The sequence below is a fragment of the Cherax quadricarinatus genome, chromosome 78 (assembly GCF_038502225.1).
Source record: "Cherax quadricarinatus isolate ZL_2023a chromosome 78, ASM3850222v1, whole genome shotgun sequence".
Taxonomy (NCBI): Eukaryota; Metazoa; Arthropoda; class Malacostraca; order Decapoda; family Parastacidae; genus Cherax; species Cherax quadricarinatus.
Genome location: NC_091369.1, coordinates 9986749 through 10013740, shown reverse-complemented (window position 1 = coordinate 10013740; position 26992 = coordinate 9986749). Strand labels below are relative to the sequence as shown.

The window sequence follows — 26992 nt, the reverse complement described above, 5'->3', positions numbered from 1 at the left end:
ATGTAGAGACAGACAGCATTTATGGTAGTTCATCTTATACCTAGTTCCCCACAAAGCTGTGCATATTGTGCCCAGTTTAAAAGTTTATGCAAAATTTTACCTTTATAGTACAGTGTATATACTACTGCTACTCTAAATTACACATGAATGTTGAAGGAAAACAAAATGCAGAAAAATAAGGATAATTTTGTTTAAGTTGAAAGATTTCTTAAATATTTCAGGCATTGCCTTTTAACTCAATGTGGCAGGAAGGTGAGAGTGCATTGGGTGGAGCAGCGGGTGCAGCATATTTCATTGGCTGCTGCTAGAGAGAATAAATATTTGTAATTTATTTTAATTTCAGTATATGATTTGAATGTTAATATAATGGAAATAACTTCAGTCAAATTACAGTAATGATACTGAAGGCAGCCAGTTTAGTATGCTGTATCCAGTGCTCCACCTGTCAACACCCATTCCCATATAGTTAGATGAAGGTTTAATATATTGATGTAGATAATTACATGGCTATGCAATACAATAAATAACTTAATGTGTTATTATTTATTGTATAACATGAGATGGTACAAGCACATATTGATATCCATGCTGCAAGCTGTTGAAATAAATAAATTTTGATACTTTCAGATAATAATCATGTCTCTCACTACCACCTTTCATATCTTTTTTGGTTCAGAAATGTTCCAACATTTATTTTTGTAATTTTTCTTTTCTCAAGGATCATCTGTTCGCTGTAAAAGAAGTGCAAGCGTTCGAAGCCGAAGTATGTAATTTGTTAAACCCATAACCCCAATCCCCAGTTACTGAAGCTTGATTCTAAGTGTACACTTGAGCAGTCTTTCATGTGTTTGTGGGACTTTGCTTTTGTATAGTTGTTATATGTATGTGAAAAAATTAATATCCTTTTCAGTGCCATCTGTGTATGTATAATGGAGAGTGCCCTACTGCTTAATATATGTATATCTATAATTAAATTGTTTATAGAAAAGTTAACCTATTATGTAATGTGTACAGTTAGAGAAAATGTGTACCAGGAGTGACCCTTTTCCTACAGGTCCATATTTGCAATCAGTTTATTAGAGTTTGTATTAAGTTTATTGGTGACGGTCTTTAATAGACAATCAAGGCCGGTTTTTCTTTAATGCCTTCCATGTTAATATTATCACTCTTACCTCATTATGCGTATATTTTGTTTGTGTGTGTGTTTATACAAATATTCACCCACACCCCAACACAATTTTGGAAAAGAAATTGAAGGTTTGGTATACAAATGCAGACGGAATAACAAATAAATGTGAGGCGTGGAATGAAAGAATCAAGGAGACATCCTCTGACATAATAGTACTCACAGAAACGAAACTCAACAGGATGATAACAGATGCAATCTTTCCACCCGGTTATCAAATCCTGAGGAAAGATAAAGGGAGCAGAGGGGGAGGAGGAGTTGCACTGCTCATTAAGAACCGGTGAGGATTTGAGGAAATGGATGGCGTAGGCAAAAGGGACTACATAATAGGAACAATTCAATCTGAGGGCCATAAGGTGGTAATTTCAGTAATGTACAACCAGCCACAGAACTGCAGGAGGCCAAGAGAAGAATACGATGAGAGCAACAGAGCAATGGTAGACACACTAGCCGAGGTGGCCAGAAGAGCTCACCTGGGGAGATTAGTTATGGACGATTTTAATCACAAGGAGATTGACTGGTAAAACCTGGAACCTGATGGGGGTCCCAAAACCTGGAGAGCCAAGATGATAGATGTGGTACTGGAAAACCTCATGCATCAGCATGTTAGAGACACTACCAGAGAGAGAGGTGAGGATGACCCAGCAAGACTTGGCCTAGTATTCACCTTGAGTAGTTTGGACATCAAGGATATCACAAAAAAAAGGCCCCTTGGAGCTAGTGATCATATGGTTCTGTGTTTTGATTACATAGTTGAGCTACAAGTGGAGAGGGTAGCAGGAATAGGATGGGAAAAACCAAACTACAAAAGTGGGGACTACACAGGCATGAGGAACTTCCTGCAAGATGCTCATTGGGAGAGAGAATTGGCAGAAAAAACAATGAGGCCTGGTCACAGACCGGGCCGCGGGAGCGTTGAACCCTGGAATTCTCTCCAGGTAAACTCTAGGTAAAAGAAATGATGTACTATGTGAGAAAAAATGCAAGGAAGCAAGGGAGAGGTTTGTTTCCAAGGGAAACAGAAATAATGGGAAGACCAGAATGAGTCCTTGGTTCACCCAAAGGTGAAGGGAGGCAAAAACTAAGTGCACTAGAGAATGGAAAAAGTACAGAAGACAAAGGACCCAGGAAAATAAAGATTAGCCGAAGAGCCAGAAACGAATATGCACAGATAAAAAGGGAGACTTGGTGACAATACGAAAATGACATAGCATCAAAAGTCAAGTCTGACCCGAAGCTAAAGTATAGCCATATCAGGAGGAAAACAACAGTCAAGGACAAGGTAATCAGGCTGAGGAAGGAAGGTGGGGAATTCACAAGAAATGATGAAGAGGTATGTAAGGAGCCCAACGTGAGATTTTAAGAAGTATTTACAGTGGAGACAGGAAGGACTCCAGGAATTCAGAATAGGGAGGTACACCAACAGCTGCTGGATGAAATACACACAGCCGAGGAGGAGGTGAAGAAACTGCTATGCGAATTTGATGCCTCGAAGGCGGTGGGACCAGACAACATCTCTCCATGGGTCCTTAGAGGGGGAGCAGAGATGCTGTGTGTGCCACAAACAAAAATCTTCAACACATCCATTGAAACTGGGCACCTACCTAAGGTATGGAAGATGGCAAATGTAAGTCCCAATTTTTAAGAAAGGAGACAGAAACGAGGCATTAAACTACAGACGTGTGTCACTGAAATGTATAGTATGCCGAGTCATGGAGAAGATTTTGAGGAGGAGAGTGGTGGAGCACCTAGAAAGAGACAAGGTTATAAACAACAACTAGCATGGTTTCAGGGATGGAAAATCCTGTGTCAGAAACCTACTGGAGTTATATGACAAGGTGACAGAAGTAAGACAAGAGAGGGGTGGATAGACTGCATTTTCTTGGACTGCAAGAAGGCATTTGATACAGTTCCTTACAAGATGTTAATGCAAAAGCTAGAGGATCAGGCATGAATAACAGGAAAGGCACTGCAATGGATCAGAGAATATCTGACAGGGAGGCAACAGCGAGTCGTGGTACGTGACGAGGTGTCATAGAGGGCGCCTGTGACGAGTGAGGTTCCACAAGGGCCAGTCTTAGGACCTGTGCTGTTTTAGGTATACATATGTGAATGACATAATGGAAGGGATAGACTCAGAAGTGTCCCTGTTTGCAGATGATGTGAAGTTAATGAGGAGAATTAAATCAGTCGATGATCAGGCAGGACTACAAAGAGACCTGGACAGGCTACAAGCCTGGTCCAGCAACTCGCTCCTTGAATTTAACCCCACCGAGTGAAAAGTCATGAAGATTGGGGAAGGACAAAGAAGACTTTGGGCAGAGTACATGTATAGTCTAGGTGGCCAAAGGCTGCAAACCTCACTCAAGGAAAAAAGATCTTGGGGTGAGTATAACACCGAGCACAGTTCCTGTGGTGCATGTCAATCAGATAACTGTTGCAGCATATGGGCATCTGGCAAACCTAAGAAAAGCATTCCGATACCTCAGTAAGGAATCGTTCAAGACTCTATACACCATATATATCAGGCCCATATTGGAGTATGCAGCACCAGTTTGGAATCCACACCTGATCAAGCACATCAAGAAATTAGAGAAAGTGCAAAGGTTTACAACAACAATGGTTCCAGAGCTAAGGGGATTGCGCTATGCAGAAAGGTTAAGGGAAATCGGCCTGACGACACTGGAGGACAGAGGGGTCAGGGGAGACATGATAATGACATGTAAAATACTACAAGGAAATGACAAGGTGGACAAAGACAGGATGTTCTAGAGATGGGACACAAAAACAAGGGGTCACAATTGGAAATGGAAGACTCCTATGAGTCAAAGGAATGTTAGGAAGTATTTCTTCAGTCATAGAGTTGCCAGGAAGTGGAATAGCCTGGAAAGTGACGTAGTGGAGGCAAGAACCATACATAGTTTTAAGACGAGGTTTGATAAAGCTCATGGAGCAGGGAGAGAGAGGACCTAGTAGCAATCACTGAAGAGGTGGGGCCAGGAGCTATGATTTGACCCCTGCAACCACAAATAGGTGAGTACACGCCAGAAAGTGGATTGCAGAGTGAGGAAATATAATTTAATCTGAAAGACTAAAGGTGTTGGAAATGCCCTCTGTTAGTTAACCCATTCTCACACTACCCATAATGTGTTTGCTAGTGCTGCGTTCAACATTGCCTGGATTTTCCAAGACCCCCTCTCACTGCCAAATGTGTTGTACTATTTTTTATTATTTGTGATTAAACACATTTGTATATGTTCATGTAACCCATTGAAACTTCACTTTATAAAAAGCTGTACACAAAGACCAGAAATTAATGCTAGTACTCTCACAAAATGAATGCTGTAAAATGGGAATGGGGTCTGTGCAGTACAACAGCAGCAACAGTATATAAGTTCATAAAAAATACAAGAAAATAGATAAGGAATATTTCATGGCATCATGATCAGGGAAAGCAAAAACATCGGTATTTCACATTTAAAATATAAATATAGAAAGTATACTACAGATGTTTTTCTTCACTGATAATGGTAGATAGTCTGAATGGGATGGAGGAGTAGGTAGTGTATGCTACTACTAATGGAAACTAAAATAAATTAGAATGTATTATTGAACATCAAACAGTGTGAGCATAGCTTTGGTCCTGTAACTACAAATAGATATCCTCTCAGGCACAATAGAACTAATATCAAGAGGTGACCAAAACAAGGACAGGTTAATTAATAAGCATTACAAAAGACAAAGAAGAGTTTAACTTAACTCAGGGATTCTGCTGTGGCACAATGTTGATTCATTAGGAACACAACCAGCACGTTATCATACCTTCACTCACATCAGAACACTCCAATAAGGACTATTTCACACATTTTCTGTAATTAAACTTCTCTTGCTGCCTTCATTATATTTAATATTTCTCAGATTTATGGACAGTTCCATCTCTCAGTAGCTGGGCAGTTGAACCACTATGGGACTTGAACCACTTCACTCAGGTCATTGCCTTCCACTTCTACACTATAGATAATTCCACAATTGACATCTCATCAATCCCTGGTGGAACTAAGACCTAAATTAGGATTTGTAAATCAATTCTGTTTATCAGGGACACCAGTTTGTCATAGCCATTTGCTCCTCTTGGCTCACCAACTCTTATGACTACTCAGCTGCCCAGGAAGTTTTGCATGTGGAGAAAGAAAGCTATGAGTGCCTTGCCAAGAAATATCCAGGGATGACTTTCTTATGGTCATTAATGTGGAACAAATTTGCCCTCTGTTGGACTTTTTGACACATACCCAGGGACATAAGCACCATATACTTTGGTCCCTTGCAATCCCCATTGCTCTTTGACATACACAATTTGTCAATTACTACACAATACTCGTATACCTACCATCTGACTTAAGACCGTGTTTTTTATGCCAAATTTCTGGGAAATAAACAACTGTTTGTGTTGTACACAGTGTTTATCCTAAACCTTACAGTATAAAATACAGTACTAACAGCATAAAAAGTAAAGTAAAAAATGAAATACCAAAATAAAACAATAAAATAAAGTCATTACAAAAATGTGATGTTGGTATTCATTAGTCAAGTTCGACTTACGTCCATTTTGACTTACGACCGATTGGTCGGAACCAAGCTCGGTCGTAAGTCGGATGGTAGGTGTACATTATTCTGGGTCTTAGTTGCATTTAAAAGTGTGTTGATTCATTCACATCTCTCTCCTCACTGTTTTGAACTTCACAGGTTGCCCTCTCTTTCTCATAGTTTTGCTGATCTTGAGCATCATGATGGGGAAGCTTCTACTGTTTGGTCTTCAGTTGTTTCTTACTCAGAATTGTATTCTCCATCTTTACAACCTTTTCCTTCATTTTTGCATATCACAAGGTGAAATTGCTAGCACTCTGGCTTCTTGAAGAGGAAGATCTTTCTCTTCAGGGAGGTACTCAATCTTAAGTTTGCTTGGGGATTGTTGCAGGATTGTTTGCTTCAGGCAGACATACAGGAGGATCTGGTTGTCTAGCAATTGTGCACAGTACTAGAGGGTTCCTAGGGGTGCATCTTCTCATACTCCCTTATTTTGGCTGTTCTGGTTGTGCTTAACAATGTTATACAGCTGAACCCACTAATTTACAGAGATTAGGATTTTAGAGAGCCCAACAATATTAGAACCAGCAGATACCACAAAATTTTGTCTTATAATGTAATAAATTTTATTTCATATTTTGGTGCCTTTAATGTTTGAAGTCACATTTGTTTAGAAATGACTAATTTGGTTAACAGAGACATTAAAAAAGAATGTTAAGAAAGAAGAGAGATTTGGGCTTGGGAAATCCATTGGCACATTTTGAATAAATCCTATAGTTAGTTTTAAATTTAGGGATCATTTACCAAGGCAATACAAGTGGACACTATGGAGGGAAATGGTATAGATACCAACTTGATGGATGAGCACCAAAAAAGAACCCTGTAAATAATCAGAGCAATCCCACAATGCAAAAGGTTGAGCAAGCTTCCAGTTTACACTTACATGACATGACTGTAATACCTCCCTGGGTGCTTTATGTCAAGAAGCATATATAATGTCCCTTAACCCTTTGAGGGTTTTGGTCGTACTAGTACGTCTTACGCGTAGGGGTTTTTGACGTACTAGTACGCATAAATTCTAGCGGCCTCAAATCTAGTGGGAGAAAGCTGGTAGGCCTTCATATGAAAGACTGGGTCTATGTGGTCAGTGTGCACAGTCTAAAAAAAATCCTGCAGCACACAGTGCATAATGAGAAAAAAAAAACTTTGACCATTTTTTTGGAATAAATCAGCGACTTTGCAGTGTATTTTCGTATGGTATTTATTGTTGTAGTCTAGTTTTCTTGGTCTCATTTTATAGAATGGAAGACATATTACAGAAATTGAGATGATTTTGACTGGTTTTACAATGAAAGGTGCCTTGAAATTGAGCTCAAAGTAGCAGAAATGTTCGATTTTTACCAAACTTCAAAAGTAAACAAATTGTGCCAAGCGTGCAATACACGTCAACTGGTGAGTCTAATATTCTTTCACAAGTGCACCAATAATATTTATACCATTTTTTACACTAATGCAGTAGTCTGCATAACAGTAAATCTTATATTTTTTGTGAGAATAAAAATTCAAAGTGGAAAGCAAAAGAATATAAGAGGGGCCTTGAGACGTGACTAATGACTAGAGGAAATGTCATTTTAGTGCCAGGAATGTCTTTCTTGTTTATTCTGGACCCTATTCGGAAATTGGCATCTTTTGAAATTTGTGTGAAATTGGCAAAATTGCTAAATTCTGACCACTGTACTGGATAGTTGAATTTCATAAATGGGTGGTTTCTTGCACCCATTCGATAGAAAAAATGGAGTTCTAGCGAAATATTCATGTTTTTTGTCGACTAGTACAGTGAAATTGGCCGAAAATGGGGCTCAAAGTGGGCAAAATCGCCGATGCGTAAACATCGCCGAGACCGCTAACTTTGCGAGAGCATAATTCCGTAAGTTTTCTATCAAATTTCAAACTTTTGGTGTCTTTATGATCGGGAAAAGATTCTCTATCTTTTCGTAAGAGAAAATAATTTTTTTTTTTTTTAAATTTGGCCGACCCTGACAACGAGTTTCGGAGAGGGCCTGTCGACCCTCAGAGGGTTAATTGTAGTTCTTTTGAAATTACTCATCTGCATTTGTATATGACAGCTTTGAGTTTTTCTCCTTTTTTTTTTTCTTTTTTTTGTTTGGTTTAATGGAGATTTATTGTATTAATCTTCTTGAAACCATGCAATCAAACTTGAGAGTTTGAATCAATTACTCCATATAGAAAAGATTTTATTTTCCTCACTGATATTATTTTCCATTTTGGCAGTGTTAGCAAATTATTTAAATTTTAACCTTTCCTCCTCTGACAGGTCTGGTCTAATTGATATGTCATTGTACCCATGCAGTTCCCTTATTTCCCAAACACACACCAAAATTATTTCCGTATTTATGACCTAAGCGAAAGTTAGTTGTAGTAGCTTTTTTTGTCTCATGTATTTTCATATGTGCCTATGTTTTGCTGTGTTATTTATTGTTTAAATTTTCAAAACAGTTTGTAATCTTGCTAATTTGGTGTACTTCATCTCTGTCTGTCTTTAATGTTAATTATTTTCAATGCAGCTGAAAACAATACTGTCTTTTTTTCTGTCAACCATTTCCTTCAATATATTTAGGTTATTTTTTGTGTGTATGAGTGTGTGCGTGCGTGTGTGCGTGCGTGCGTGCGTGCGTCTTGTGCACGTTTACTCACCTGTATGTGATTGCAGGTATTGAATCTCAGCTCCTGTGTGTGTGTGTGTGTGTGTGTGTGTGCATTTGTGTGTATGAATGTGTGTGTTTATTATTATTATCACACTGGCCGATTCCCACCAAGGCAGGGTGGCCCGAAAAAGAAAAACCTTCACCATCATTCACTCCATCACTGTCTTGCCAGAAGGGTGCTTTACACTACAGTTTTTAAACTGCAACATTAACACCCCTCCTTCAGAGTGCAGGCACTGTACTTCCCATCTCCAGGACTCAAGTCCGGCCTGCCGGTTTCCCTGAATCCCTTCATAAATGTTACTTTGCTCACACTCCAACAGCACGTCAAGTATTAAAAACCATTTGTCTCCATTCACTCCTATCAAACACGCTCACGCATGCCTGCTGGAAGTCCAAGCCCCTCGCACACAAAACCTCCCTTACCCCCTCCCTCCAACCCTTTCTAGGCCGACCCCTACCCCGCCTTCCTTCCACTACAGACTGATACACTCTTGAATGTGTGTGTATATGTATGAATGTATTTGGTGGGAAACGGCCGGTTTGTTGAAAGAACAGAGAAGTATGTATATGTATGTATGTACTTGTGTATGTATGTATGCATTTGAGTTTGTGAGAGTGTGTAAAGGAAGTTGAAAGTGAGCATAGATAAGAGGAAGATGATGAGGGTATCCAACAAGTTAGGAAATGAAAAATTGGATGTCAGATTGGAGGGAGGGCATATGGAGAAAGTGAATGTGTTCAGGTATTTGGGAGTGGATGTGTCAGTGGTTGGGTGTATGAAAAATTAAGTGAACCATGGAATTGATGACTGGAAGGTGGGTAGTGCATTAAGGCATCTGTGGAGACAGTGTTATCCATGGAGGCAAAGAGGGGAATATGTGAGAGTATAGTGGTACCAACACTCTTTTATGGATGTGAATCATGGGTTGTGAATGTTGCAGCAAGGAGAAGACTGGAGGCAGTGGAGATGTGTACTGTAAATATTATGCAGAGAATTTGTAGTTTGGAGATTAGGAGGAGGTGCAGGATTACTTAAGTATTATCCAGAGGGCTGAGTTGGGGTTGTTGAGGTGGTTCAGAAGGCTGGAGTGGGGGGTCATCCTAGGAAAGGGTGGAGGGAGGGATAAAGGAGGCTTTGTGTGCATGGGGCTTGGACATAAAGCAGACATGTGTGAACATGTTAGTTAGGAATGGAGGCAAATGGTTTTTGGGTCCTGACAAGCTGTTGTAGTGTAAACAAGGTAACATTTTGTGAAAGAAGTCAGGTAAACCAGTTAGCCAGAATGAGTTTTGAGTCCTGGAGATGGGAAGTACATTATCTGCACTCTAAGGAAGGGTGGGGATATTTGTAGTTTTGAAAGGGCATCTGAACTGTAGTATCTATGAACTCTGGCAAGACGGATGGTGACGTGTGTTTCTTTTTCAGGTCTCTCTACCTCGGTGGGAGGCAGACAGTGTGATTAAAAAATAAAGAGTATTAAAGTGGCTGAGCTAGTCAGTAAAGGCAGAGAAATTATCATAGAGATGGAAAGGCTGTTGTTATTGTTGCTGTATGTATGTGTGTGTGTGTGTGTATATGTATGTAGCGATGTGTATGTATGTATGTATATATGTATACGTATACGTATATGTATATGTATACGTATATGTATATATGTATGAGTATGTATGTATATGTATATATGTATGTATATGTATGTGTGTACATATGTGCACACATATTTATTTGCCTATTATAAATTTATGTGCCATACAATGAATAGCTGCAAAAAAAAATATCCATTATTGTTTTCGTATTGATAACTTATTTTTGGAATTTTTGTTGCAGGGTCTGGTGGAAGATTGCCAGGTGAGTTTTGATAAGAATTATCAAATCAATAATTTTTTTTTTTTTTTTTTAATGTGTACATTGATCCCTGGTTAGCAGCCTGGTGACATAAGTGAGATTTACATTAGGCATAATCCAATTTTCCATTGTTAAATATTTAATGGAGATTCATTCTTGCAAGCAGACTTTAATATATTAAATACCTATTACATTACAACCTTGATTATTGTATAATCATCAGCAACTTGTAAACATATGATTATGGTACATGCCAGTAAATTTTGTGCATGCCTATTGCAAAATACAGTAAGGTTTGAATAAATGGTTTATAAAACTGACAAGTTGATAAATGAGACACATTTGGGTACCTAAATTTATTCTGGAAAAGTTTCACCAGCCAGTGACTTCTTGAGTCCAATGCAGAAAACAGTGGAAGATGAGGAAGAGTTTGAGGTAATCAGTCTGTCAGTCTGTCAATCTTTATCAAGATTGATGGACTGAACACATCAACTATAGGCTGAGGGAATAATTACTTGAGTTTAAAGTAATCATCCCCTCAGCCTAGAGTTGATGTGTTCAGTCCATTAATCTTGATAAAGACTGACAGACTGATTACCTCAAATTCTTCCTCATCTTCCACTGTTTTCTGCATTGGACTGAAGTAGCCACTGGCTGGTGAAACATTTCCAGAATAAAGATACCCAAGTGTTGCACAAGTGTCTCATGCTACAGTAAGGTTAACAGAATAAATACCAGTGACGATTGCTGTTTTGTATTAGCAACTGAAGGAGAGATGTGTTGGAGCTGAGTAATACTTTATCTCATATAGGTGATGGGAGCCCCACACTTACTTTTTTTTTTTTTCACTTTGCTGAAATATGTAGAATTTTTGTGTATTAGCATTGGGTGTAAACATGGTAGGCTCCCATTTTGCTATTAAAAAATTGTTTAAAGACTGGGCATTTTTTTGTATTTTTATTTATGTTACAGGAATTTTATCTTCAAAGTGACAGAACCATATTTATTTATTTATTTATTTAGTAATTTGAGCATACATACAGAGGTACATTTTAGAGGTTACTAGGAGTGTATGGGGAAAAACTGGCTTTTGCCTAACAAATTCACTTATTTATGCCTAGTCACTTACATAAAGTAATGTTGCTAATCTGGGGATTACTGTAATTGCATCATTTGATAAAAGTGAGAATATTTCACTATCAATTTGGTGAAAGGTTTAAATGCTTGCTTGATCGAGTGAAAATTATGTCATTGAAATTTGCTGTATAAAGCTGTGTGTGAATTTAAATTATTTGAATGTGGTGGAGGGATTTTTCACTTCCTTTTTTTTCTCAAAGTAATGATGATATGTTGCTGCTTTATGCATATGTCAGTATTTTGAAGTTGCTCCCATGTTGTTTAATGTGTAATGGGCTAAGAGAAGTCATTATTGAGCAAGTTTTAACTGCAGAATGTAGCTAATGTATTAGTTATAGTTTTATGGAATTTATGCATTTTAATGGGAAACCAATATAAGAATGTATTTCAATAGAAAACAAAGGAAAAATTAGTGTAGAGGAGGGCCCTGATTATGTAATGAGTTAGGTTCCAGGCTACTGCTGTAAAGCCAAAATTGCTGTATTGTTAATCACCACTGTTTTCACTTTTAAATATTACATATAAATACCTGAGAACATGTTTACACTATTATATGTTAAATTAATAGAACTAGGTCTAAAAAACAGTAAAACAATAAAATGCTCATTCAGTACACACATTACTTTCCTTAAAATATTTTTGTCTTTAGCTTATAGTGAGTAGTATTAGCCCCTAGCAAGAGTGTTAGTATGTCTTAATTATTTGTGCTTAACAGTGTTTTATTACATGTAAAACTACATTTTTTTATATTATATAAAGAAATAAATTTTGTTTGTTTGTGTTTTGCAGCTTTGAAGCCAGGCATTGACTTCTCTTCTTTAGAAATAAATGTCTTAAGAGAGCATCTTCTTACCAAAATAATGCAGTTTCATCCACATTAAAAGTTTGTTGTTTGGTATAGTCACCACATTGAATTATTTAATTTAGCTCATGTGGATAATTTTCTGCAGCTACAATGTCGGCACTTGCTGCTTCACCCTGCACTTCGTTGTTATGAAGTTGACTTCTTTCCCTGAACCTTTGACACCGCTGCTTGCTTTGAATTTATCTTCAACATATATAAAGTGTTCAGTGGAGCTAGGCCTAAAAAAATCAATATTAAAGTAAAATGAATGTAAAAATTCCCAGTATACAGACGCAGAGTGCACAAATTCTGTAAATGGTATTTTTGAGTGGACATGTAATAGACACGGTCATATCAGCTCAGATGGAAACATATTAGTCTGGCAGTGGAACAGGTATTGAGCATCCAGCTGGGAGTGACTACTGACACTAAACAAATTATCTTAACATTAATGCAGTACAGCAACATACGCTGGCTCACAGCAACATACCCTGGCTGATGTCATAGATGGATTAATGAAAATACCTAATGCAAGCAGGCCTTGCTTTACATTGCTTCAGAGGTTTTCAATTATACCTATTCTTCATTTATTCAGACTTCCTACAATAAATATATTCACCACTTACTAAAAACTAAGGACGAAAATATTTTAAGGTAAGCAATGTGTGTACTGTATATACATTTTTTAGGCCTAGTTCTATTGCTCATATCATAGTGTAAACATATTATCAGGCTTTTATTTGCATTGAAAGTGAAAAAAAGGGTTATGTTTCATTTTACAGCGATGGCGGGAATATTTTGAGGAACTTTTAAATGTTGACGAAAAAAGGGAGGCGGTAATTTCATGCACTGGCCAGGGAGGTGTACCATCTTTTAGAAGTGAAGAAGAGCAGGATGTGAGTGTGGGGAAGGCGTGTGAGGCATTAAGTAGAATGAAAGGGGGTAAAGCAGCTGGAACTGATGGGATCATGACAGAAATGTTAAAAGCAAGGGGGATGTAGTGTTGGAGTGGTTGGTATTTTTGTTTAATAAATGTACAGGTAGTAGGTTGGTAGACAGCAACCACCCAGGGAGGTACTACCATCCTGCCAAGTGAGTGTAAAACGAAAGCCTGTAATTGTTTTACATGATGGTAGGATTGCTGGTGTCTTTTGTCTGTCTCATAAACACGCTAGATAACAGGGATATCTTGCTACTCCTACCTACACTCTGGTCACACTTCACAGACACGTACATGCATATATATATATACATACATCTAGGTTTTTCTCCTTTTTCTAAATAGCTCTTGTTCTTCTTTATTTCTTCTATTGTCCATGGGGAAGTGGAAAAGAATCTTTCCTCTGTAAGCCATGCGTGTCGTATGAGGCGACTAAAATGCCGGGAGCAATGGGCTAGTAACCCCTTCTCCTGTAGACATTTACTAAAAAAGAGAAGAAGAAAAACTTTATAAAACTGGGATGCTTGAATGTGCGTGGATGTAGTGCGGATGACAAGAAACAGATGATTGCTGATGTTATGAATGAAAAGAAGTTGGATGTCCTGGCCCTAAGCGAAACAAAGCTGAAGGGGGTAGGGGAGTTTCGGTGGGGGGAAATAAATGGGATTAAATCTGGAGTATCTGAGAGAGTTAGAGCAAAGGAAGGGGTAGCAGTAATGTTGAAGGATCAGTTATGGAAGGAGAAAAGAGAATATGAATGTGTAAATTCAAGAATTATGTGGATTAAAGTAAAGGTTGGATGCGAAAAGTGGGTCATAATAAGCGTGTATGCACCTGGAGAAGAGAGGAATGCAGAGGAGAGAGAGAGATTTTGGGAGATGTTAAGTGAATGTATAGGAGCCTTTGAACCAAGTGAGAGAGTAATTGTGGTAGGGGATCTGAATGCTAAAGTAGGAGAAACTTTTAGAGAGGGTGTGGTAGGTAAGTTTGGGGTGCCAGGTGTAAATGATAATGGGAGCCCTTTGATTGAACTTTGTATAGAAAGGGGTTTAGTTATAGGTAATACATATTTTAAGAAAAAGAGGATAAATAAGTATACAAGATATGATGTAGGGTGAAATGACAGTAGTTTGTTGGATTATGTATTGGTAGATAAAAGACTGTTGAGTAGACTTCAGGATATACATGTTTATAGAGGGGCCACAGATATGTCAGATCACTTTCTAGTTGTAGCTACACTGAGAGTAAAAGGTAGATGGGATACAAGGAGAATAGAAGCATCAGGGAAGAGAGAGGTGAAGGTTTATAAACTAAAAGAGGAGGCAGTTAGGGTAAGATATAAACAGCTATTGGAGGATAGATGGGCTAATGAGAGCATAGGCAATGGGGTCGAAGAGGTATGGGGTAGGTTTAAAAATGTAGTGTTAGAGTGTTCAGCAGAAGTTTGTGGTTACAGGAAAGTGGGTGCGGGAGGGAAGAGGAGCGATTGGTGGAATGATGATGCAAAGAGAGTAGTAAGGGAGAAAAAGTTAGCATATGAGAAGTTTTTACAAAGTAGAAGTGATGCAAGGAGGGAAGAGTATATGGAGAAAAAGAGAGAGGTTAAGAGAGTGGTGAAGCAATGTAAAAAGAGAGCAAATGAGAGAGTGGGTGAGATGTTATCAACAAATTTTGTTGAAAATAAGAAAAAGTTTTGGAGTGAGATTAACAAGTTAAGGAAGCCTAAAGAACAAATGGATTTGTCAGTTAAAAATAGGAGAGGAGAGTTATTAAATGGAGAGTTAGAGGTATTGGGAAGATGGAGGGAATATTTTGAGGAATTGTTAAATGTTGATGAAGATAGGGAAGCTGTGATTTCGGGTATAGGGCAAGGAGGAATAACATCTTGTAGGAGTGAGGAAGAGCCAGTTGTGAGTGTGGGGGAAGTTCGTGAGGCAGTAGGTAAAATGAAAGGGGGTAAGGCAGACGGGATTGATGGGATAAAGATAGAAATGTTAAAAGCAGGTGGGGATATAGTTTTGGAGTGGTTGGTGCAATTATTTAATAAATGTATGGAAGAGGGTAAGGTACCTAGGGATTGGCAGAGAGCATGCATAGTTCCTTTGTATAAAGGCAAAGGGGACAAGAGAGTGCAAAAATTATAGGGGGATAAGTCTGTTGAGTATACCTGGTAAAGTGTATGGTAGAGTTATTATTGAAAGAATTAAGAGTAAGATGGAGAACAGGATAGCAGATGAACAAGGAGGCTTTAGGAAAGGTAGGGGGTGTGTGGACCAGGTGTTTACAGTGAAACATATAAGTGAACAGTATTTAGATAAAGCTAAAGAGGTCTTTGTGGCATTTATGGATTTGGAAAAGGCATATGACAGGGTGGATAGGGGGGCAATGTGGCAGATGTTGCAGGTGTATGGTGTAGGAGGTAGGTTACTGAAAGCAGTGAAGAGTTTTTACGAGGATAGTGAGGCTCAAGTTAGAGTATGTAGGAAAGAGGGAAATTATTTCCCAGTAAAAGTAGGCCTTAGACAAGGATGTGTGATGTCACCGTGGTTGTTTAATATATTTATAGATGGGGTTGTAAGAGAAGTAAATGCGAGGGTCTTGGCAAGAGGCGTGGAGTTAAAAGATAAAGAATCAAACATAAAGTGGGAGTTGCCACAGTTGCTCTTTGCTGATGACACTGTGCTCTTGGGAGATTCTGAAGAGAAGTTGCAGAGATTGGTGGATGAATTTGGTAGGGTGTGCAAAAGAAGAAAATTAAAAGTGAATACAAGAAAGAGTAAGGTTATGAGGATAACAAAAAGATTGGATATCAGATTGGAGGGAGAGAGTATGGAGGAGGTGAATGTATTCAGATATTTGGGAGTGGACGTGTCAGCGGATGGGTCTATGAAAGATGAGGTGAATCATAGAATTGATGAGGGGAAAAGGGTGAGTGGTGCACTTAGGAGTCTGTGGAGACAAAGAACTTTGTCCTTGGAGGCAAAGAGGGGAATGTATGAGAGTATAGTTTTACCAATGCTCTTATATGGGTGTGAAGCATGGGTGATGAATGTTGCAGCGAGGAGAAGGCTGGAGGCAGTGGAGATGTCATGTATGAGGGCAATGTGTGGTGTGAATATAATGCAGAGAATTCGTAGTTTGGAAGTTAGGAGGAGGTGCGGGATTACCAAAACTGTTGTCCAGAGGGCTGAGGAAGGGTCGTTGAGGTGGTTCAGACATGTAGAGAGAATGGAGCGAAACAGAGTGACTTCAAGAGTGTATCAGTCTGTAGTGGAAGGAAGGGATAGGAGTGAATGGAGACAAATGGTTTTTAATACTTGACGTGCTGTTGGAGTGTGAGCAAAGTAACATTTATGAAGGGGTTCAGGGAAACCGACAGGCCTGACTTGAGTCCTGGAGATGGGAAGTACAGTGCCTGCACTCTGAAGGAGGGGTGTTAATGTTGCAGTTTAAAAACTGTAGTGTAAAGCACGCTTCTGGCAAGACAGTGAGGGAGTGAATGATGGTGAAAGTTTTTCTTTTTCGGGCCACCCTACCTTGGTGGGAATCGGCCAGTGTGATAAAAAAAAAAAATAATAAAATATATGAACGAGGGGAAGGTACCTCGGGACTGGCAGAGACCATGTATAGTTACTTTATGTAAAGGGAAGGGGGACAAAAGAGATTGTAAAAATTATAGAGGAATAAGTTTACTGAGTATAACAGGTAAAGTGTACTGTAGGGTTATTATTGAAAGAACTAAAAGACAGACAGACAGTAGGATTGCAGATGAGCAAGGAGGCTTTAGAGTGGGTAGGAGATGTGTAGATCAAGTGTTTACATTGAAGCGTATGTGTGAACAGTATTTAGATAAAGGTAAGGAAGTTTTCATTGCATTTATGGATTTAGAAAAGGCATATGATAGAGTGGATAGCGGAGCAATGTGGCAGATGTTGCAAGTATGTGGAACAGGTGGTAAGTTAATAAATGCTGTAAAGAGTTTTTGTGAGGATAGTGAGGTTCAGGTTAGGGTGTGTAGAAGAGAGGGAGATTCCTTCCCAGTAAAAGTAGGTCATAGATAGGGATGTGTAATGTCACCATGGTTGTTTAATATATTTATAGATTGGGGTTGTAAAATAAGTAAATGCTAGGGTGTTGGGGAGAAGGGTGGGATTAAATTATGGGGGAGAAGGGTGAGATTAAATTATGGGGAATCAAGTACAAAATGGGAGTTGGCACAGCTACTTTTTGCTGATGATACTATGCTTATGGGAGATTCTAAAGAAAAGTTGCAAAGATTAGTGGACAAGTTTAGGAGGGTGTGTAAAGGTAGAAAATTGACAGTGAACATTGATAAGAGTAAGGTGATGAGGGTATCAAATGATTTAGATAAAGAAAAATTGGATATCACATTGGAGAGAGGGAGGATGGAAGAAGTAATGTTTACAGATATTTGGGAGTTGACGTGTCAGCAGATGGGTTTATGAAGGATGAGGTTAACCATAGAATTGATGAAGGAAAAAAGACGAGTGGTGCATTGAGGTATATGTGGAGACAAAAAAAACGTTTCAATATAGGCAAAGAGGGGAATGTATGAAAGTATAGTGGTACCAACACTCTTATATGGGTGTGATGCTTCGGTAGTAAATTCTGCAGTGAGGTGGTTGGTGGCAGTGGAGATGTCCTGTCTAAGGGCAATGTGTGGTGTAAATATTATGCAGAGAATTTGGAGTGTGAAAATTAGGAAAAGGCATGGAGTTGATAAAAGTATTAGTCAGAGGGCTGAAGAGGGGTTGTTGAGGTGGTTTGGTCATTTAGAGAGACTGGATCAAAGTAGAATGACATGGATTGCATATAAATCTGTAGGGGAAGGAAGGCAGGGTAGGGGTCATCCTCAAAAAGGTTGTAGGGAGGGGGTAAAGGAGGTTTTGTGGACGAGAGGATTGAACTTCCAGCAAGCGTGCATGAGTGTGTTAGGAATGAATGGAGACGAATGGTTTTTGGGACCTGACGAGCTGTTGGAGTGTGAGCAGGGTAATATTTAGTGAAGGGATTCAGGGAAACAGGTTATTTTTATATAGCTGGACTTGAGTACCGGAAATAGGAAGTACAGTGCTTGCACTTTAAAGGAGGGGTTTGGGATATTGGCAGTTTGGATTGATATGATATACAGTGGACCCCCGCTTAACGATCGCCTCCCAATGCGACCAATTATGTAAGTGTATTTATGTAAGTGCGTTTGTACATGTATGTTTGGGGGTCTGAAATGGACTAATCTACTTCACAATATTCCTTATGGGAACAAATTCGGTCAGTACTGGCACCTGAACATACTTCTGGAATGAAAAAATATCGTTAACCGGGGGTCCACTGTATATGTTTTGTATATGCTTCTAAACTGTTGTATCTGGGTGCCTCTGCAAAAATAGTGATTATGTGTGAGTGAGGTGAAAGTGTTGAATGGTGAAAATATTTTCTTTTTGGGGATTTTCGTTTTGGGTCACCCTGCCAATTTGATGGAAAATTGACGAAATTACGCTCTTGCGAATTTTGCTGCGTCAGCGATATTTATGCATCAGCGATTTTGCCGACTTTGACTCCCATTTTAGATCATTTACATCATTCCAGTCGACCAACTTTTTAGCTATTTCGCTAGTATTCCTTCTATTTTATCGATTGAGCACAAGAAATTGCCCAGTCAACTGTTTCAGCTAACCAATAAAGTGATCGGAATTAGGTAATTTGGCCAATTTAACACAAAGTTCAAAATATAATTTCAAAGTAGGGTCCAGAATAAACAGTGCAGGCATTCCTGGCACTAAACCAACATTTCCTCTGTTTATTAGTTTCATTTGTAGGCTTTGCAAATTAATTCCATTTTGATTTATTATTCACATAATGAATTTTTATTCACACCAAAAAATAGAAGAGTTATTGTTATGCAGTATTGTAATAATTGTATAAATAATATCAGCACATTTGTGAATGTATATTAGGCCCACCAGCTGACGTGTATTAGACATGTGACGTCATTTGTTTACTCTTGAGCATTGGCAAAAATTGAACATTTCTGCTATTTTGAGCTCAGTTTCAAGCAATTTTCAGTACTAAAACTAATCAAAATCATCTGTTTCTATAATATATCTTCCATTCTATCAAATGAGACCAAGAAATACAATTGTACAACTGTAAAAAAACATACAGAACAACACCGCAAAGTCGCTGTTTTATTCCAAAAATACGATCATAGTTTTTTTTTTTCTCATTATTCACTGTGTGCTGCAGTATTTGTTTTATGTTGTGCACACTTACCACATAGATGTATTCTCTCATATCTAGGCCCAAAATTACCGCTTACAGCTTATCTGAGTGAGCTGAGCTCAAGCTGTAGTTCTATGGCTTGGACCCAGGCTTCAAAGCTGTAGAACAATGGGACGGACCCTTGAAGGGTTAACCCATTCATCCATGTTTTATTTAGCCAGATCCTTCCATCAATTTCACTGACACTTGTGTTCTCTTTTATCTTATTTTAATTCATTCTCTTAATGTTCATTTCACCTTGCTACTACTATCTTCAGTGTTTTAGTTCTAAATATCTTCAATGTTTTAAACTCTATTTTTCGTTACCTGTTCATTTTTAACCCCAAAATTAAAACTGCTGACAGTGTTAGGATTTTTCAAAAAGAAAATTCTTCTGAAATTGTAATCTTTTTCTGAAAGTAATGACACCAAAAATGCAAAATTTGATGGAAAATTTACACAATTATGCAGGTGCAAATTTGGCTGTCTTGAGTATAATTTGTGCATTGGTGATTTCACCAATGTTGAGTCCTAATTTAAGCCAATTCCATTACTCAGTTTGACAGAATTCTTACCTATTTTGCTAGTATGCTTTTCATTCTTTTGAATGAATGGGAAACCACTCATTCAACTATCAGAACTACCCTATAAAGCATGCAGTAACTAGTAATTTGTCAAATTTTTATACAAAATTTGGCAATTCTAGTTTAAAAATAGTCAAACAATGAACATTGTATGCATTCCAGCAAATAAATAAATCTATCGTTTGTTCATTAATCACACTCGGACAACTTCTTTATTACACTTGCTCTCCATTTTGAATCCATCACCACGCACAAAAAAACTGAAGTTTTGCCTTATTTCTCGGGAATTAAAATATAACCAGGAAGGATTTGTCATGGTTTAGGGAAACTCAATAAATGAAGCAGACTTAGTAAAAAAGGAGAAAACCCATAATACAGACCATAAATAACAAAAAAAGGCACAATACTGTGACTGGAACGATGCACAAATAACCCGCACATAAAAGAGAGAAGCTTATAACGACGTTTCGGTCCGACTTGGACCATTTACAAAGTGTGACTTTGTAAATGGTCCAAGTCGGACTGAAACGTCGTCGTAAGCTTCTCTCTTTTATGTGCGGGTTATTTGTGTATAATACAGACCATGGAGGGTGAGGGTTGGGTCTTACCCTTCCTCAAGAAAATAGTCAAAAATAGAATATTTCTGCTACTTTGAGCCCTATTTGAAACTTCAGTTCTTCCATTACTGAAATTGAACTTGTCTCTTATCTCAATAGTGTCTTCCATTCTGTGAATTGATACCTTGAAATAGTTTGCAAAACCATTAAAATCATCCTAGAAAAAACTTCAAAGTCACTTTTATAAATCTAGCACAGGATCAGAGGTTTACTTTCCTCATCATGCATTGTGTGGGGGCAGGATCCTTTTTTTTTTTTTTTATACACTTTACACACCCATAGCACAGACCCATTGTCTCATTTGTAGGCCAAAATTGACCTCTTAAAGCATATTTGAGGTTTCTGTACTTAAAACATCTAGGTGAGTGACACTGGCACCAGTAACGTAGATCTGTGAGATAGTGAAAGGGTTAATTAACCCTTCGACTGTTTTGGTCATATATATATATATACGTCTTACGAGCCAGTGTTTCGGACGTATACATACTCAATAATTCTAGCGGCTTCAAATCAAGCAGGAGAAAGCTGGTAGGCCCACATGTGAGAGAATGCGTCTGTGTGGTCAGTGTGCACCACATAAAATAAATCCTGCAGCACACAGTGCATATTGAGAAAAAAAAAACTGACTGTTTTTTGGTTTAAGACGCCGACTTTGAGGTGTATTTTCGTATAGTATTTATTGTTGTATTCTCGTTTTCATGGTCTCATGTGATAAAATGGAAAACATGTTACAGAAATAGAGATGATTTTGATAAGTTTCACGATGAAAACGACCCTGAAATTGAGCTCAAAGTAGCGGAAATGTTAAATTTTTACCAATGTTCAGGAGTAAGCAAATCACACCACATGTCCAATACACGTCAACTGGGGAGTCTAATATTCTTTCACTAGTGCACTGATATTATTTATACCATTTTTTCAATAATGCAGTAGTCTGCATTACAGTAAATTTTGTATTTATTTGTATGAATAAAAAATCAAAATAGAAAGCAATAGTAATATAAGAGGGGCCTAGAGATGTGATTAATGAACAGAGGATATGTTATTTTAGTGCCAAGAATGTCTACATTGTTTATTCTGGACCCTATTTTGAAATGGCATCTTTTTTAATTTGTGTGAAATTGGCCAAATTGCCAATTTCTGACCACTTTATTGGGTAGTTCAAATCAGTAAATGGGCAGTTTCTTGTACTCAACTCATAGGAAAAATGGGGTTCTAAAGAAATAGCTATGAGTTTGGTCAACTAGAACAATGGAATTGGCCAAAAGCAGGGCTCAAAGTCGGCAAAATCACCGATGAGTATGTTCCTGAGACCACTAACTTCGTTGGAGCGTAATTCTGGGAGTTTTCGACCAAATTTCGTACTTTTGGTGTCATTACCATCAGGAAAAGATTCTCTATCATTTCATAAGAATTTTTTTTTTTTTTTTTTTTCCAAAAATTTTGCGACATAGAATGACAGTTTCAGAAAGGGGCTTGCGACAGTCAAAGGGTTAACAGTTTATGTTTTTTTTTAATCAATTTATTGAAATATAGTGATGTATATTAATCAGATATAAAATTAAGCAATATTTATACTAGTGTAGTAATGGAGAGGCACCTGAAAGCAAAAAGTAAAGTTGGCACAGAAAATACAATGCAGTAATTAGCTGGACTAAAGAGGTAGAATTATGTATATAATCGTGTTTTAAAAGCTAGGCATTTTATTGTAATTTGACTGATTCCTTTAAGAAGATATTGAGCACATGCATGTCATGATAGCTCAGAAACATAATTTACTCGAAACTTCATGTCCTTATATGAATGCTCTGTAACAAAAACTTGCTCCAATATTTGACAGTAGCCTGGGAAATAATACTTATGTACTGTACAACTAACCCTATCATCTTCAATATTTTGCTGGGAATCTTTCTAAAATGTGCTTTATCTATCTCCATAGATTATATTAATAGTGTAAGAAACCTATTTGGGTGTGTAATGTCTAGTAGGTATGAGCAGGTGGGTGTGTGATAGGTGTGGTGCGTGGTGCTTGCAGGTGGCAATGTTAGTGCTGAGGACCGGCCGGGTGAGAGTGGTGAGGTCGCTATCTCCTTATCCATGGCTACAGGAGGTTCGGGGGCCACCACCACTACCACCACCACCCTCTCATCAGCAGTGGCTGGAGCAATCGCAACTGGTGGTGTATCAGGGACAGCACTAGGGGGAGCCTCCACTGCTGCCTCTGGTATAGGATCAGGAGCACCTTCCACACCAGTCAATCTTCCAGCTGTACTTCAAGACCGACCTCACTCTGGTCGTGGTCGTGTGCCGCCTCCAGTTCCTCCGCGCTCGCCTCGAGGTGGAGCAACTCAGACCACCTCTGCGTCATCTTCATTCTCAACTGCTAGAGGTGGAGTTGCTTGCCTCACATTGCCCCCAAGTCCTCGTTTTTCTGAAGGCAGCCCCCGTTTTTCGCATCTGTGTAGTCCTAGTATTGGCATGACTGGATATAACATCTGGCATGCAGACAGTATGTGTAATTTAGATAAAGATTGCATGATGCCAATGCTGCATGCTCTGCCATGTGAAAGACAACATTATGTATGGCAACTTCCTACTAAAGATGTCTTGGCTCTATCCCCCTTGCACTCAAGTGGTACCACACATGATGAAACGCTACAGAAAAGAGCTTTTCGTCGTGCCAGTGCTGAAGCCGCCTATCAGGTGGTGCGTGGAATGTGGGATGTAATTAAGACAGCATCCCGACCAGGCACTCCCACTAGTATCTCTTCCTATCATCCTTCTGATGATGAGGTCTCTAACCCTCCATCCCAGCATTACCATTTCCAGTCTTGCAGACCCTACTGTCTAGCCAGTCAACATTCTGCTAATCAAAACAAATGTGAATTTGTCTTGCCAGATACCCATATTACATCCACTGGTAATTCTCCATCATCTCGTTCTGTTGTGCAACAATCCTCACCAAGTTTGGCAAGGTCAGGCCCTAAAAACAGCTGTGTGGAGTGTTCTCCAAATTCTGAACAAAAGTCATCTCATTGTTCTTCACCTGCCACAAAAAAGAATTTAGCACACACATCTCCACCATATGATAATTCATTGGCCAAGTCATCTTCAGGTGTTAAAAGCACTAGTTTCATGCTGCCTTTATCTCAAGTAAATCATGTTGCATCCAAGGAATTGCCACAAGAGCATGTAGTACGGAAATGTTGGGGTGAAGTTCAAGAATTCTCACCGTATGAGGACTTCAGTGTGACCAAGCTATATGATGAAAATACAAAGCCTCACTCAAGAGAGACTTTCTCTGGCAGAAACACTCATCAAATACAAGGGGACTACCATAAAATAAATTCTATGGTAGATAGACCATCACCTGGTGAGGAAGCATATATTGAGTGGGCACTTGCCATGTATTTTGCAAAATCAAGGTCTCCCTCTCCTCTTAAAGATCAGTCTTTATCATCATTTGAAAACTCAAATTCCTTATCTAATTCTGAAGGATCATTACCTCCAGCACCATTTTCATGTTCTGATACTCCTCCATCAGGATTCTTGTTACCCACTAAGATTGGCATAGCTTCCAGTACAGATTTGAGTCATAATTCTTCCTTGGACCCTGATATACAGTACCTATATTCAAGTTTATTGGATGATTCACATAGATGTCTAATTAACCAACAAGATGATCGGCATCAGTCAAGCTCAGTCTTGCAAAGAACATTTTTTACTGAAATATAGCTTGTATTTATTTTTGTATTTTGCCTGCCAATTTCCATTATTGTGTATTGTGCACCTTTAACAGTGTTGTGGCTTTTTTTTCTAATGCATCACTTTTTATTTTGCTTATATTGTTTTGGAAGTTACGTACATGTATATAGTATTTATTGTGAATGATATATTATGATTTTGAGTTGTATTCTTTTAGGCATTTAATTTTTTTTGTAACTAGTGTGAAGCATGTTCAGTAGCAATATTTGTGTAGGATGTGATAGGAAAGGTAATGGTACACAACATAAAGTACAGTAAAAGATGCTTTACAATAATTGAGATTAATTGTAATGGCACAGTTTGGCTGAGTATAGTGCACTGTTATATCAAATATGTAAAGGGAGGTAAAAATTGGCTAAAGCAGTTTGTAGCAGTGTAAATCCATTTTCCAATTTGATATTTACATTTGTTTGGCTTGCCTACATTTGATAGCAGCCTGTAGTGTTGAGTTCCCTAATATGTGGCTGTTTCTGGGATATGTAGGTAGTGGCCGAGGTGTAGTTACTGTGAGTGGAGGAGGGAGTTCAAGTCATCCACCTTTAAGCTCTACTCCTCCACCTCCATGGGATGCTGCATCTGGGGCATCTGGTAGCACAGTGGTCAGCACTTCATCTCCACGGGTCCAAGTGAGATCGTCACAGACACATGTCACCACTGTTGCAATCCAAGAGGATAGAACTGATGTTGTGAGGTAAGATTGCATCGTATAATTATGACCATTTATATTGTGCCATGAAATTTTACAGTTAATGCTATTATTGAATGATGATAAAGAGCTAGAAAGCTATCCTAATTTTTGTAATTTGGAGTCTTATACCTTGGTAGTTGATATAATTATTTCAGTATGTAAATAACTGTTAGTAGTTAAGGGGGTTTTCTAGTAGAGAGAAAGGCAAGTTAAATAATTTCATTTGTCTTTACCATCATGTTGCTATCTAATAATACAGTGGACCCCCGCATAACAATATTATTTCATTCCAGAAGTCTGTTTGGGTGCCGTTATAGACCGAATTTGTTCCCATAAGAAATATTGTGAATTAGATTAGTCCATTTCAGACCCCTAAAAATACACCTACAAAAGCACTTACAAAAATACACTTACATAATTGGTCGAGTTGGGAGCTGATCGTTATCCGGGGGTCCACTGTACTCTCTAACTATCAATTTTTATTGTTTTGTCCATTTCAAAGAAAACTTACAGTACACTTTATTTTACTAATAGTTTTATGTTAAGTATGGTAAGTGTTACAAAATTTGGTAATAGGCTTTGATATAACAATCCCATCTTTCTGCATAAGATTTTACTCTCGTGGAAATTTATGATGTAGCTACATGACTTTCTTTATACCTTCTTGTGGCTTCAGAGGAAAGTTATTACTATAAGAATTGATTTTTTTTTTTTTTTTTTTTTTTTCAACAAGTCGGCCGTCTCCCACCGAGGCAGGGTGACCCAAAAAAGAAAGAAAATCCCCAAAAAGAAAATACTTTCATCATCATTCAACACTTTCACCACACTCGCACATTATCACTGTTTTTGCAGAGGTGCTCAGAATACAACAGTCTAGAAGCATAAACATATAAAGATACACAACATATCCCTCCAAACTGCCAATATCCCAAACCCCTCCTTTAAAGTGCAGGCATTGTACTTCCCATTTCCAGGACTCAAGTCCGACTATATGAAAATAACCGGTTTCCCTGAATCCCTTCACTAAATATTACCCTGCTCACACTCCAACAGATCGTCAGGTCCCAAGTACCATTCGTCTCCATTCACTCCTATCTAACACGCTCACGCACGCTTGCTGGAAGTCCAAGCCCCTTACCCACAAAACCTCCTTTACCCCCTCTCTCCAACCCTTTCGAGGACGACCCCTACCCCGCCTTCCTTCCCCTATAGATTTATATGCTTTCCATGTCATTCTACTGTGATCCATTCTCTCTAAATGACCAAACCACCTCAACAACCCCTCTTCTGCCCTCTGACTAATACTTTTATTAACTCCACACCTTCTCCTAATTTCCACACTCCGAATTTTCTGCATAATATTTACACCACACATTGCCCTTGAATTGATATTTTTAGTAAATATTTAGATGTTACTTGTAATTAATCTTTTTGTGTTCTTGTAAGAAAAGTCCATTATTGGGTGGGTGCTAATTGTTTATTTTGTAGATACTCTCTATCATAATAATTAATATTTATGATTCATAAGATCTTATCACTTCACATGTAGTTTTAACAAGTTTATGAATAAATTGTTGACAACAGACAAGAAAAAATAAAGTATATTGATCTATTTGTCTGTATATGTGATGGTTTTTTCTTTTTGGGTCACCCTGCCTCGGTGGGAGACGGCCGACTTGTTAAAAAAAAAAAAAAAAAAAAAAGAGAACTTCCTATTTCTAATGTGGTTGCCATGCATCTCCATCCAGATATTTTAAATACTAGTTTACCTGAATGACAAATGACAAATGTAC

At 38.3% G+C, this 26992-nt stretch overlaps 1 protein-coding gene across 36 annotated transcripts in view; it reads left to right on the top strand.

Moving 5' to 3' along the window:
• LOC128701616 (phosphatidylinositol 4-phosphate 5-kinase type-1 alpha) overlaps positions 1 to 26992 on the top strand; it is a 573763-nt gene that overhangs the window by 302742 nt on the left and 244029 nt on the right. For 24 of the 36 annotated variants that reach the window (XR_011394183.1, XR_011394184.1, XR_011394182.1 and 21 more), the window contains 4 exons: positions 719 to 763; positions 10328 to 10348; positions 22782 to 23135; positions 24995 to 25202. Coding sequence is in view for 31 of the 36 variants with exons in the window: in XM_070101702.1 (XP_069957803.1) it covers positions 719 to 763; positions 10328 to 10348; positions 22782 to 23135; positions 24995 to 25202 (628 nt within the window). In the remaining 5 variants the exon portion in view is untranslated. The remainder of the gene's footprint in view (positions 1 to 718; positions 764 to 10327; positions 10349 to 22781; positions 23136 to 24994; positions 25203 to 26992) is intronic. The other 12 variants (XM_070101717.1, XM_070101699.1, XM_070101696.1 and 9 more) reach the window with 5 other exon arrangements.